This window comes from Hemitrygon akajei, chromosome 15 (genome assembly GCF_048418815.1).
Source record: "Hemitrygon akajei chromosome 15, sHemAka1.3, whole genome shotgun sequence".
NCBI classification, from domain to species: domain Eukaryota; kingdom Metazoa; phylum Chordata; class Chondrichthyes; order Myliobatiformes; family Dasyatidae; genus Hemitrygon; species Hemitrygon akajei.
In genome coordinates, this window is record NC_133138.1 from 81,786,944 (window position 1) to 81,801,091 (window position 14,148).

General features: G+C 41.9%; 1 protein-coding gene across 3 annotated transcripts in view; it reads left to right on the forward strand.

Moving 5' to 3' along the window:
- The window catches only part of LOC140739508 (sodium-dependent phosphate transport protein 2A-like), a 61,809-nt gene that overhangs the window by 37,394 nt on the left and 10,267 nt on the right, over positions 1 to 14,148 (forward strand). For 2 of the 3 annotated variants that reach the window (XM_073067870.1, XM_073067869.1), the window contains exons 12-13: positions 294 to 418; positions 5,929 to 11,917. In XM_073067870.1, coding sequence (XP_072923971.1) covers positions 294 to 418; positions 5,929 to 6,501 — 698 coding nt within the window. In that variant the 3' untranslated portion in view covers positions 6,502 to 11,917. Of the gene's footprint in view, positions 1 to 293; positions 419 to 5,928; positions 11,918 to 14,148 lie in introns of those variants that run through there. The other variant, XM_073067872.1, reaches the window with a different exon arrangement.

Genomic DNA, 14,148 nt, shown 5'->3' on the forward strand with positions numbered 1-14,148 from the left:
TAGTACATTCCAAGTACAGACAGCTTTGAAATATTCTACACTCCCCGTCATCTGGGGTAGAGGATATACAGAAATCAGTCATATGGCAAGAAACTCTCCAGGTCCCCCTCCCTGACCTATTAGGGTTACACTGTTGCTTTGACTCCAATGGCATCTTGAAGGTTTGATCACCACACATCAAGCTTTCCTGACATGAATACATTATAGAATGTGCTAAGATGATAATGGCTGTGTGCTCCAATTGATCATTGTGGCAAGGAGGTACACCTGTCTTTCTCTTTCCTATTTTCTAGGTATTGGGGTGATCAGTATTGAACGTGCCTACCCATTAACGTTGGGATCCAATATTGGTACCACTACCACTGCAGTTTTGGCAGCTCTGGCCAGCCCAGGTGACATGTTACCAAGTGCTTTCCAGGTAAAGGCAACATTACCCACTTTATTTTGTGGCTCAGACTTCTGTGATCAACACAAATATCGTGTTTTACACAAGAACATACAGTTCATTTAAAAATGTCCTCTCCTCTGCCTCTCCTACACTATTGGTGCATTCTTGGGCAAGAGTGCATTTGCACATGATATTCATTATCTTCAGCACCTTATACAATAAGCAACATTCATTTGTGATCCTTTGTGGGTATTGAGCACTGGAGTGCAGATACATGTGAGATTATCACACCCAATCCCTAAATATTTCTGACCAACAGTGGTGATGGGATAACTTGCTTTAATACACCTAGTTCTTCAGTTCTATGTATTAGAATGGCTCACTTATTTTGACTTGCTTGAGGAAATGAATGTAACTGAATGAATGTCCGACCTTGAGTATGTCTTAAAACAGAGAAAGCCTACAGCAAAATACAGGCCCTTCGGCCCACAAAGTTGTGCTGAACATGTCCCTACCTTAGAAATTACTAGGCTTACCTATAGCCCTCTATTTTTCTAAGCTCCATGTACCTGTCCAAAAGTCTCTTAAAAGACCCTATCATATCCGCCTCCACCATCGTTGCCGGCAGCCCATTCCATGCACTCACCACTCTCTGAGTAAAAAACTTACCCCTGACATCTCCTCTGTACCTACTCCCTAGCACCTTAAACCTGTGGCAACCATTTCAGCCCTGGGAAAATGCCTCTGACTATCCGCATGATCAATACTTCTCATCATCTTATACACCTCTATCAGGTCACCTCTCATCATCCGTCACTCCAAGGAGAAAAGGCCAAGTTCATTCAGCCTAAACTCATAAGACATACTCCCCAATCCAGGCAACATCCTTGTAAATCTCCTCTGCACCCTTTCTATGGTTTCCACATCCTTTCTGTATTGAGGCGACCAGAACTGAGCACAGTACTCCAAGTGGGGTCTGACCAGGGTCCTATATAGCTACAACGTTACCTTTCAGCTCCTAAATTCAATTCCACGATTGATGAAGGCCAATACACCGTACACCTTCTTAACCACAGACTCAACCTGCACACTTGCTTTGAGTGTCCTATGGACTCGGGCTCGAAGATCCCTCTGATCCTCCACACTGCCAAGAGTCTTACCATTAATACTATATTCTGCCATCATATTTGACCTACCAAAATGAACCACCTCACACTTACCTGGATTGAACTCCATCTGCCACTTCTTAGCCCAGTTTTGCATCCTATCAATGTCCCGTTGTAACCTCTGACAGTCCTCCACACTATCCACAACACTCCCAACCTTTGTGTCATCTGCAAACTTACTAACCCATCCCTCCACATCCTCATCCAGGTCATTTATAAAAGTCATGAAGTGTAATGGTCCCAGAATAGATCCCTGAGGCACTCCACCCGTGACCGACCTCCATGCAGAATTTGACCCGTCTACAACCACTCTTTGCCTTCTGTGGGCAAGCCAGTTCTGGATCCACAACGCAATGTCCCCTTGGATCCCATGCCTCCTTACTTTCTCAATAAGCCTTGCATGGGGTACCTTATCAAATGCCTTGCTGAAATCCATATACACTACATCTACTGCTCTTCCTTCATCAATGTGTTTAGTCACATCCTCAAAAATTTCAATCAGGCTCGTAAGGCACGACCTGCCCTTGACAAAGCCATGCTGACTATTCCTAATCATATTATATCTCTCCAAATGTTCATAAATCCTGCCTCTCGGGATCTTCTCCATCAACTCACTGGTCTATAATTTCCTGGGCTATCTGTACTCGCTTTCTTGAATAAAGGAACAACATCAGCAACCCTCCAATCCTCCGGAACCTCTTCTGTCCCCATTGATGATACAAAGATCATTGCCAGAGGCTCAGCAATCTCCTCCCTCGCCTCCCACAGTAGCCTGGTATACATCTCATCTGGTCCTGGTGACTTACCTAAATTGATGCTTTCGAAAGGCTCCAGCATATCCTCTTCCTTAATATCTACATGTTCAAGCTTTTTAGTCTGCTGCAAGTCATCACTACAATCATCAAAATCCTTTTCCATAGTGAATACTGAAGTAGTCATTAAGTACCTCTGTTATTTTCTCCATTTCGATACATACTTTCCCACTGTCACACTTGATAGGTCCTATTCTTTCATGTCTTATCCTCTTGTTCTTCACATACTTGCAGAATACCTTGTGGTTTTCCTTAATTCTGCCTGCCAAGGCCTTTTCATGGCCCCTTCTGGCTCTCCTAATTTCCTTCTTAAGCTCCTTCCTATTAGCCTTATAATCTTCTAGATCTCTAAAATTACCTAGATCTCTGAACATTTTGTAAGCTTTTCTTTTCTTCTTGACTAGATTTATTACAGCCTTTGTACACCACAGTTCCTGTACCCTACCATAACTTCCCTGTCTCATTGGAACGTACCTATACAGAACTCTACACAAATATCCCCTGAATATTTGCCACATTTCTTCTGTACTTTTCCCTGAGAACATCTGTTTCCAATTTAAGCTTCCAATTTCCTGCCTGATAGCCTCATAATTCCCCTTACTCCAACTTGTCTGTTCTTATCCCTCTCCAATACTATTCTAAAGGAGATAGAATTATGATCACTATCTCCAAAATGCTCTCCCACTGAGAGATCTGACACCTGGCCAGGTTCATTTCCCAATACCAAATAGAGTACAGCATCTCCTCTTGTGGGTTTATCTACATATTGTGTCAAGAAACCTTCTGAACACAGCTAACAAGCTCCACCTCATCTAAACCCCTTGCTCTAGGGAGATGCCAATCGATATTTGGGAAATTAAAATCTCCCATCACGACAACTCTGTTATTATTACACCTTTCCAGGATCTGTTTCCCTATCTGCTCCTCAATATCCCTGTTACTATTGGGCGGTCTATAAAAAACACCCAGTAAAGTTATTGACCCCTTCCTGTTCCTAACCTTCACCCACAGAGACTCCGTAGACAATCCCTCCATGGTGTCCACCTTTTCTGCAGCCGTGACACTATCTCTGATCAACAGTGCCATGCCCCCCACCTCTTTTGCCTCCCTCCCTGTCCATTCTGAAACATCTAAAACCCGGCACTTGAAGTAACCATTCCTGTCCTTGAGCCATCAAGTCTCTTTAATGGCCACCACATCACATCTCTAAGTACTGATCCACGCTCTAAGCTCATCTGCTTTGTTCACAACAATCCTTGCGTTAAAATAGACGCATCTCAAACGCGTCCCTTCTCTGTCACCTGCCTATCCTCCCTGTCGTACTGTCTACAAGATTTCTCTATTTGTGTGCCAACCTCCTCTTCCCCAGTCTCTTCAGTTCAGTTCCCATCCCCCAACAATTGTAGTTTAAACTCTCCACAGCAACCTTAACAAACTTCCCAGCCAGGATATTGATCTCCCTGGGACCTCCCTCTCCCTCTCCCAAGTGCAACCCATTCGTATTGTACAGGTCACACCTGCCCCAAAAGAGGTCCCAATGATCTAGAAATCTGAATCCCTGCCCCCTGTTCCAATCCCTCAGCCACACATTTATCCTCCACCTCATTCTATTCCAATTCTTACTGTTGTGTGGCACAGGCAGTAATCCTGAGATTACTACATTTGCAGTCCTGCTTCCTAACTTCCTTTCTAACTCCTTGTGGTCTTTTTTCAGGACCTCTTCCCTTTTCCTACCTATGTCATTGGTACCAATATGTACCACGACCCCTGGCTGTTCTCCACCCCCCCCCCCCCCCCCACTGCAGGATATCTTGGACACGATCTGAAGCATCCCGGACCCTGGCACGTGGGAGGCAAACTACCATCTGAGTTTCTTTCTTGTGTCCACAGAATCGCCTGTCTGACCCCCTAACTATAGAGTCCCCTATCACTACTGCCTTCCTCTTCCTTTCCCTACCCTTCTGAGCCACAGGACCAGACTCTGTGCTAGAGGCACGGCCACTGTCACTTCCCCCAGGTAGGCTGTCCACTCCCCCCCACCTCCAGCAGTACTCAAACAGAAGTACTTATTGTCAAGGGGTACAGCCACAGGGGTACTCTCTAGTACCTGACTCTTCCCTTTTCCCCGCCTGACTGTGACCCACTTGTCTGTCTCCCGTGGCCCTAGTGTGACCACCTGCCTGTAATTCCTCTCTATCACCTCTTCGTTCTCCCTGACCAAGTGAAGGTCATTGAGCTGCATCTCCAGTTCCCTAACTCGGTCCCTTAGGAGCTGCAGCTCAACACACTGGGTGCAGATGTGGCCATCCTGGAGGCTGGGAGACTCCAGGAACTCCCACATCTGACACCGAGCACAGAACGCCGGCCTCACGCACATACTTCCTTCTTTCCGCAAATAACACAGTAAAACTACCTCACCTCGTCCCGTTACCGCCTAAGCCCGTTGAGCCAAAGTCCTATCACTCTGCTGCCTCTCACTCCACTGCCCACTCCCAACGCTGACCGTTGGATATGGCAGTCTTCTTTTTAAACCTTTCACATTCTACTGGCTAACATCACGCGCCAGTGCAGTTTTGCCTCTCTTTTACCCCGAGTGGTAAAAACTGCCTTGGCTCCTAAAATCAGCCGTTCACTTGCAACTTTATTGTTCTGAATAAAAGAAAATTGATTTTGTTCATGATTTCTTGACCTTTAAAGCTGATAAACTCTAAACTCTAAGGGATGTAGAGGATTGCATGTTTGAATGATTGAAATAAGCTAGTCAATCCAGTGGGGAAGCACAGTGGAGATGCTTCGCATCTCCATTGTCCTGAGTTCAATCCAAATGTCCAGTGTTGTTTTGTGCAAAAATTTTATATTCTTTCTGTGACCTTTGTGAGTTTCTACCAGGTGCTCTAGTTTCCTTCAAATCCCAAAGATGAGGTAGTAGGTTTATTGGCCACTGTAAATTACCACCTAAAATAGGTAAGTTGCATTGGGGAATTGAAGGGCAGGTGAGAGAATAAACTGTAGTGAGGAAATAAGGAAGGAGGAGTGGGACTAGTGCCAGTCATTATGGAGTTGATAGGTCAAATGGCCTCCTCCAACATTATGGCAAATAATAATTAAAAATATATTAAAGAAATAAATTTTAAAATTATATAAAGAAAGATCAGAAAAAAACAACAAAATAATAGCTAACCCTTTTCCATCCTAAACTTCAGGTCATGAACCCTCACATAATATTCTAATCTTCTTACAACACTAAAGAGGTCATTTGGCCCATTGCGTTTATCCCGGCTGTCTGCACATTCTCATCAATCTCATTCCCTCACATATTACCTGTAACCTACTCTCTCTTACGTGTCCATCATCTCCATCGTAGCACTCCCACCACTACCCACAATAAGGGCAATTTTAACACCAGGCACGTATTATTGTTATGTAGCTTGCTATATATTGCCGCCTTTCTCCATAATGGAAGTACCGGTACTATTCACAGTAACAACTTTAACTGATTTAATTGTGGCTTTACCTAAGTTGTACTGACAACAAATTATATTCATTTTGTTTTGCTTTTCAGATTGCCCTTTCCCATTTCTTTTTCAATATTGCCGGGATAATACTTTGGTACCCAATTCCAATCACCCGCTTCCCTATCCGCATGGCAAAAATATTGGGAGAACGAACTGCCAAGTACCGTTGGTTTGCTGTTTTATATCTGATCATCTGCTTCCTGCTCCTCCCTTCGCTAATCTTTGGCCTCTCCATGGCTGGTTGGCAGGTTCTGATAGGCGTAGGTGCCCCATTTGTGGGCATACTCATCTTCATTGGCATCACCAACGTCTTGCAGGCGCGCAGTCCCAGGTATCTGCCTAAAAAACTCCAGTCATGGGACTTCCTCCCTATCTGGATGCATTCCTTGAAGCCCATGGACCGTGTAATAACCAATGCTGCTCTCTGCTGCACGGACCACTGCATTTGTGCAGACAAGAGAGAAATACGGGAGAGCACCAGCCACACTGAGCTATCACCACAGATGAAGGTGAAGACAGCCTGTGACAACCCAACCATTGCCTACCTGGAGGATATTTCCATTGGAGCCTCATCACCCATATTAAACAGATTGCCAGTGCTGGACATCACAAAGCTGTAGCACCACACTGACTTTCCCAGTTTCCTTTAATATTTTCATGAATTACAGAGTCCTTCCTTCTTTCCGTCCTCCTCCTTTTCCTTATCTTTCTCCCACCCCCTTTTCTGACCAGCCTTTGCCTACCAAGTCCTACATTAGACAATACAAATACACCCTTATTCTTTATAGGCCATTTGCTCTTCACTTCCAGATGAATTCACCTGGAAGTGACTGTCAAATCATTAGAAGAACATACATCTGCTACTTATCACACTCAAATGCTTCTGTTAAAAGAACAAATCAGGGAACGTTGACAGATCCAGAGAACATCTGTCTGATTGGCTGCTCATAAGCAAGTGCTTCCAGCTATCCCTCCCCCATCTAAAAGACTGTTTTCTGTCACTTCCAATATTTATTTTCACAAATAGTAAACAAATATTCAAAGGAAATTAATGTAACCACATAATTCAACGCTTTAATCTCCTGATGACTTTTCTGGTTGTTCATAGGAGATTAACCCATAATTCCCTAAAACTCCAGGATGATTCTGGTAACCAGCTGATATTAACTTCTAACACTCGTGACGTAACTACATCTGCAAGTACTTGCAGACTACCCACCCATTGCAGCTCATGTCAACTCTCATTGAAGTTATTAGGCTGATATCAAAAACATAGGAAGAGAGCAACAGATGGTTGCTATTGGGAAAAAGGGATATTGTATGCAATAGGTAGGACTCATCCACCAACCCTATGCTGGAAGTATTAATCTATTAAGAAAATTGAGTGGAGTATTAGGAGTAATTTCAGGTCTGACTTCCTCAATTGATGTTCATTTATTCCTCCCAATGTTATGATCCTTCACTCGCCCTAAATAGTCAAACATTTTTGATACAAGTGAGCTCAATGCCCAGGTTAAGTCACCCATCTTTTCACACTTTTCAGTCTATGGTAACAGATCCCCATCTGAGACAGTTCTGATTACAGGCTAGAAATTGTCTGAGAAGGACAACATTGGATAATAGTCCTTTCTAAACAACAGATAAACCTTTGACTGCCTTCTTTTCAAGGCTCTCCTTCCAGTATAATGTCTTGCTTGTCAGAAATCAATAAGGCAAGTGGCCTAATTTATCATGTTTCCAATTCCCTCTTCATTAAGCAAGTGAGTGGTATAATAGGAAATGGGGTCAGGCATACCAATTTGTTCACTCAACCATCCAATTCCCTTCAGGCAAGAATCTTTTCAATGAGTCAGAATCACTTCAAGTCTGACATACATTGGACCAATAAATTATTTTCTTTTTCTTGAAGTACTCTGCATTCTCTTGAAAATGTTGAGGGATATAAATACTTGCCTTTCCTGAGCAGTTTTACATTAATCAGTCCAGTTCTATATGCCTGTTTGAATATTGTTACATATATTGTCAGCAATTTTTGTACTTTATACAGATATAGAGGCTTTTGTTTGAAGTCTTTCTATCTTTTACTTGGTGCCATTATGATATATGGAACAATAAACCACTGAATTTCAAATGAGTAGATATTCTACAAATCATCCTGAATACATACAAACATCTGATGATGCAATTCCACCTCCCCCCCCCCCCACTGAAGTGATGGAGATTAGATTTACACCATCTGAACAATAATCTGTCAAAGGGAGGCATCTTTTCCGACAAGCTACAGGCAGCAGGTGAATGTGAAAGCTTATCACAGTGAAACCAAACCCAGCTCTTGATTAGCTTCTTTCTGGCTGACTTGACTTTCTGAGGTAACAATTAACTATCATAATGAAGAACAATGACTTCCAAATTATCTCCTTGAAGCTTTCAGGTCTATGCTAGATTAAGCGTATACCAACGCCGATATGAAAAGAACATGTTGACACAATGTCAAACAGATCTTAATAACACTTCCATTTACATTGTTTCTTATGTTGAAATTACCTGGAGAATTCACGTTTTTGATCTGGTCAGGCAGGCATTATGCCCCAGCAGTGGTCTTCAGCATTAGGTTGGATGTGCATTTAGATGATGGTTGCAGAAGATCAAATGTTGGTCTTGTCCTTGGAAGAACTACCAGCCCATCCTTAAATGACAAAGTGTAGAGTGCTACAGACCAATTATTAGTGAATAGAATTAGTACTGACAGGATTTTAATTGGCACAGAGGGTAAAAAGACCTGTTTCTGTGCTATATGTCTCTATGATTCCTGAAGTAGTGCTATGAGTTCTTTACCAAAGCTGCTGGACCAGCCTACGTTTCAATACTATACCTTCTACAGTACTATACTAGAATGTTAACCCATATGTGTTCAAGCTGGATGTGAGGCACTTCAGCTCAGCAACTTATCAAACTGTTAGGTTCTGTGACACTGCCATACATTTCACATCCTCACAAGCATTGACTGGTCCCATTAAACTTAATTCATTAATAATACCGTGATACACCTAATACAATAAACTTCAAATTTTTCTCATTCAAAAATATTCTTTATTCATGTGTAGGAAGGACCAGTAGTGCTTTGCAAATATTGTGTATCTGTGTTTAGCATTACCAGAATTTAGCAGTATTTTATAAACTTTTCAATGGACTTAAATGGGATAGAACTGCAGCTGGACATGGGTGCTACTTGTAAAACTGATCTACTGCCATTGAATGGAGTCTAGGCAGAGATGAAAAAGCATATTCCCTGTTTCCAGTCAGCGCCTGTTGTGCTGTTCACTCTTCCCTGACGTGTTAGTTTCCTGGCATCACATAGCTAGCCAGCACAACCTGAAGGTAATTGCATAAGAATCAGGACAACAAAACAGAATTTAAAGACATTATTGTTAACAAAAACCTTAGTGTTGAACAAAATGAAAAAACATTGGTAAAAATACAAATATCTTGAGGAGCTTCAGGACTTTGCTGTATATTCCTGATAGATCCAACAAATTATTGGCCTTCTACATGCACCCTTCAAGGTTCATAAAATACTGTGCACACTTTCCTTTGAGAATTTTGTTATAGATTTCTTTCTACCAGATTGCACCAACAGCACCTCCCAAATCCTCAACCATTTCCTTTAAAAAGGAGAAGGCTTGCAATTCTATATGCTCCCATCTCATTCCACCCCTGTTCTGAACTGTTACTATATTGCCTGTCCTTCATCATTTCTGGGTCCTAGTCACGGAACTCTCTCCCCAGAATCACTGTGAAGGCTTCGTCACCAGAAATTCTGAAGTGGTTAATGATGGTACCTCATGAGTCATTAAAGATGTACAATCAAACCTGATTTAGCCAAAGAAACTCAGATTATGAAAATGGATAAATGAACAAAAACTTACGTATATGGTTAATAACGTTACACGAATACACAAAGTTAAAAAACCTTCTCTTCAAGCTTGAGCATCTCACTTGCCTCCCATCTTCTACAAAGAATAAACTGGTCATCCAAGCATCTTAGCCTGGCCAGTGGCATAGTGGCATCACCCTGAACTGTGAGGCAAGTTGATATGGATTCAAATACGACCATGCTTTCCATCTGGACGGGGTTTAGCGTCAAGGTAGCAACTCAAAAAATGCTAAGGAAACAGTAAGGTTGCCACCTGATGCATCACATGTGCAGAAAGGAACAACAACATCCAAACATCTAGAGCAATGGTCTTTCCTGAAGCAAGGTCCATCAGTCACTCAATCGCTCCCTGCACTTGCTGAACTCCCCATAGGCACCCACTTGCTTTATAGAAAACACCCAAAAGATTAAATAGTATTTATTTAATCGTGGTCGCAGTTTTGATCAAATTCTTTTCTTGACTCTGATATGAAACACTTCCATTGTGGGTTTGAGGTAGGAATTAATACTTTAGTCCCTTCACTCTGAGGTCATGAACTCTACAGGCACTGGTACTCACCATTTAACCAAGTAGGTCCTTCTTCCATTGCCAGTCCAGACATGACTAGATAGAGATCACTGTAGGATCTGCACTGTAGGAGGATATCAGGGGTGGAAAGTATCTAGAGCCGTTGCTGGAGACTAGAGGCCCCAAAGGTAAGTGCAGATCCATCTTCGGCCTCCACAATCAATGGAGGATTTCAATTTCCCCAGACGGCCTGCCTTGCTGTGGTGCTACTGTGGCACATCCTGGGAAGGGTGAGTATATTGGCCATGGAGGCTGGGGAATGCCCTTACAGTTTCTCCTCCAATGAAAAGAGCACTCCTCATCCAATACTTTGCTCAAGCAGCTTACCTTTAAATTCCCGATCAGAGAGGAATTAGAGCTGTTTCCTAACAGGTTCATTAATGACTTAATGAAAAGTATGCAATTGGTGTCAAGGTTCCTTTTGCCCTTTGGCTGATACCTTAATAAAGTTCAAAACCTTTAGGAAATAAGATTTTAATTATTGAGGGTGATATCAGCGACTGAACCTTCTGCTAACGTACAAGATAGGGCATGCACAGTGAAGAGAGTAGAGATGGGAAGAAAGTCAGAACAAGCTCCCCAGAAGGACCTTGCTCTTTGAGAAAGTTTGCAAATAGGCCTTTTAGCATATGTAACCTTATGCATTTCCTCAAAATCACTTTTGTACCCTCAGCTGGTATGAGCGGAGGTATACAATAAGCCATAGGAATAGCCACATTTATCATGCCCTCAGGCAGCTCTCAATCCTGAAGCTTTATTTTCTTGTTGAAGATGCTGTCTTTTGATTGAATATCAAAATGCCTTTTCCTAATCTCCTCAACCTCACCCCACATGGATAATAAATGAGCCCACACCATTCTTTGTCCAAGGTTTGGCAAGCTCTCCCCAGCCTAAACAACATTTATCACTTCACACACACAAGTAGTAGAGATTCATCGCTCATGTCAACTTAGTACTGGCTGTTGGTTTCATTCATTCCAGCAGTGGTATCACATTAGAAATATGGCACTGGCCACGAAAATCTTGTCCTGAAAACATGAAAGGCACTTTATAAATACAGATTCTTTTCTTCTCTATCCACGTGTCAATATAATAGTGGACAATGGACCAATGAATGATTTAAGACAACATCTTTATAATGTGTGATTTGATGTACACCGTATCTATTTCTGGTTCTGTCATTCATTATAATGCAATATTGCCTTCAAATTACCTGACACCTTTCAACAGCTGCATTGTAATTTGCAGCATTTAGTGTTAGAGGTAGATTAGACACAATAAATTCAAGCATTAGATTGGAGTAATTGAAAACTTCTGTGCTTTGCTTTCGAAGGTAGAATAGGTGCTAATATTCAATGTGAACAACCCAATGAAAGCAATGTGTAATATCCAGAAGGGGAAATCAGCTGAGTATTTTTAAAAGGAATTGTGTTTTTTTGGCTGTATTTAGTGTTTATAATATGATAATTTAAAGGAATGAATGGAATCACAAGTGGCAGAGGAAGAATATTGAAATACATCTAGTCTGAATCTTTGTATGACTATGTACATTTATTTCGCAACACACTGTATTCTTTATATAAAAAAATAAATTTATTTACCCTTTATAAAAAGTGCTGAGGTTTGGAAAATCGATCCCCATGTTCCCAGACAGCATAGTAGCACATCAGGTAGAAATCCTACCTCACAGCTCCAGCGACATGTCCAATTCGATCCTGGACTTAGGTGCTGTCTGCGGGCAGTTTGCATGTTCTTTATTTGACACAATGAGTGTCCTGTGGGTGTTTTGAGTTTAGACCATAAGATATAGGAGCAGAATCTGGTCATTTGGCCCATTGTGTCTGCTCTGCCATTTTATCATGGCTGATCCATTTTCTCTGTCAGCCCCAATCACCTGTCGTCTCCCCGTATCCCTTCATGCCCTGACCAATTAAAAATCTATCAACCTCTGCCTTAAATATACCCAGTAGTTTAGCCACCACAGCTGTCCATGTCAACAAATTCCACTGATTCACCACTCACTGGCTAAAGAAAATTTCTCCTCATCGCCATTCTAAAAGGATGCCCCTCTATTCTGCCCCCATCATAAGGGTGAGGACAGAGCGCAAGGGTGCAGAAAACAGTTGCCCAATCTGTGCTTAGTCTCACTGAGGTAGAGGAGGCCACATCGAGAGAACTGAATCCAATAAACAAGATTGGAGGAGGTGCAAGTAAATGTCTATCTCACCTGGAAGGGTTGTTTTGAGGCTTGTTTGATGCAGTATATGTGGGACATTCGGCTGCTAGATCTCGTATGGTTGCAGTGGAAAGGGCCTGGGGAGGGAGAGCAATGATTAAATTAGGTGTTGGTTCTGTTCATTTTTATCCAAAGGTTCTTTCGAAGCCTTATTGAGTGCCATAAGAACAAAGAAATTGTGGTTGTCTTATACAAAATTATCTCAGACTAGGAAGATAGGACATTCCAGTGATAACAATTAAACTATGCAATAGCCACATTCAAGTAGCATGACACCTGCTACAGAAAAACTAAGAAGCTTCTAGAAAAATACAGAATCAGCTATACTAAAAGTACTGGAAAATTCATTGAACAATTACACGTGTATAGGTTATTATAGAGAAATGTAAGCAAGCACAGGAAAGATCAATCTACGAGATTTTATACTAATTTTATACTCTAATCCAACATAGAAACATAGAAAACCTACAGCTCAATACAGGCCCTTCAGCCCACAAAGCTGTGCCGAACATGTCCTTACTTTAGAACTACCCATAGCCCTCTATTTTTCTAAGCTCCATGTACCTATCCAGGAGTTTCTGAAAAGACCCTATCGTATCCGCCTCCGCCACCATCGCTGGCAGCCCATTCCACACACTCACCAAGTTTGTTTCTAAATCACATACTTAGAATCAATACATTTGAAAATTCAGAGGCAGAAATCTTGCAGTATCTATGTTAAGTATTAAGCAATCAAAGATTCACCTCGAGTTATGCAAACATCAATGGTACTCATACAATTGTATCATAATCAGATAAATCATTTCGTAAGTAGGCACACTATTAATAGGTGTACCCTGAGAGGTACACTCATATGGTTTGAGTAGTTCAGTTAATGATGCTCCTTATAAAAGTTCAGATTGGTATCAGAATCTTCATCATCTCCATCATGATCTCCATCAGCATAGGTGTATCCCAAGGCTGTGGGCTACCCCCTGCTCTACTCTCTTTATACCTGTGAAGCCAAGCACAGCTCCAATGCTATATTTAAGTTTGCTGATGCCAGCACTGCAGTTGGCCAAAGCAGAAGGTGGTGATGAATGAACATATAGGAGGGAGACTGAAAATCTGGCTGAGTGGTGCCCTAACAACAACTTCTCACTCAATGCCAACAAGACCAAAGAGCAGATTATTGATTTCACTGTCTTTCAGAGGTCCATGAGCCAGTCCTCACTGGGAGATCAGAGCTGGAGAAAGGTTAGCCAATACAGTTTGAATTCCTTAGTGTTGTTATATTGGAGCATATAAGTGCAATTACAAAGGAAGCACAGCGCTTCTACTTCCTCAGGAGTTTGCCAAGATTCAACATGACAACTAAATCTTTAACGAACTTCTATAGATATGTAGCAGAGAGTATATTGACTGGCTGCATCACAGCCAGGAATAGGAACAAGAATATCCTTGAATAGAAAATCCTGCAAAAATAATGGATACAGCCCAGTCCATCAAGGGTAAAGCCCTCTTCAACATGGAGCAGATTTACATGAAAC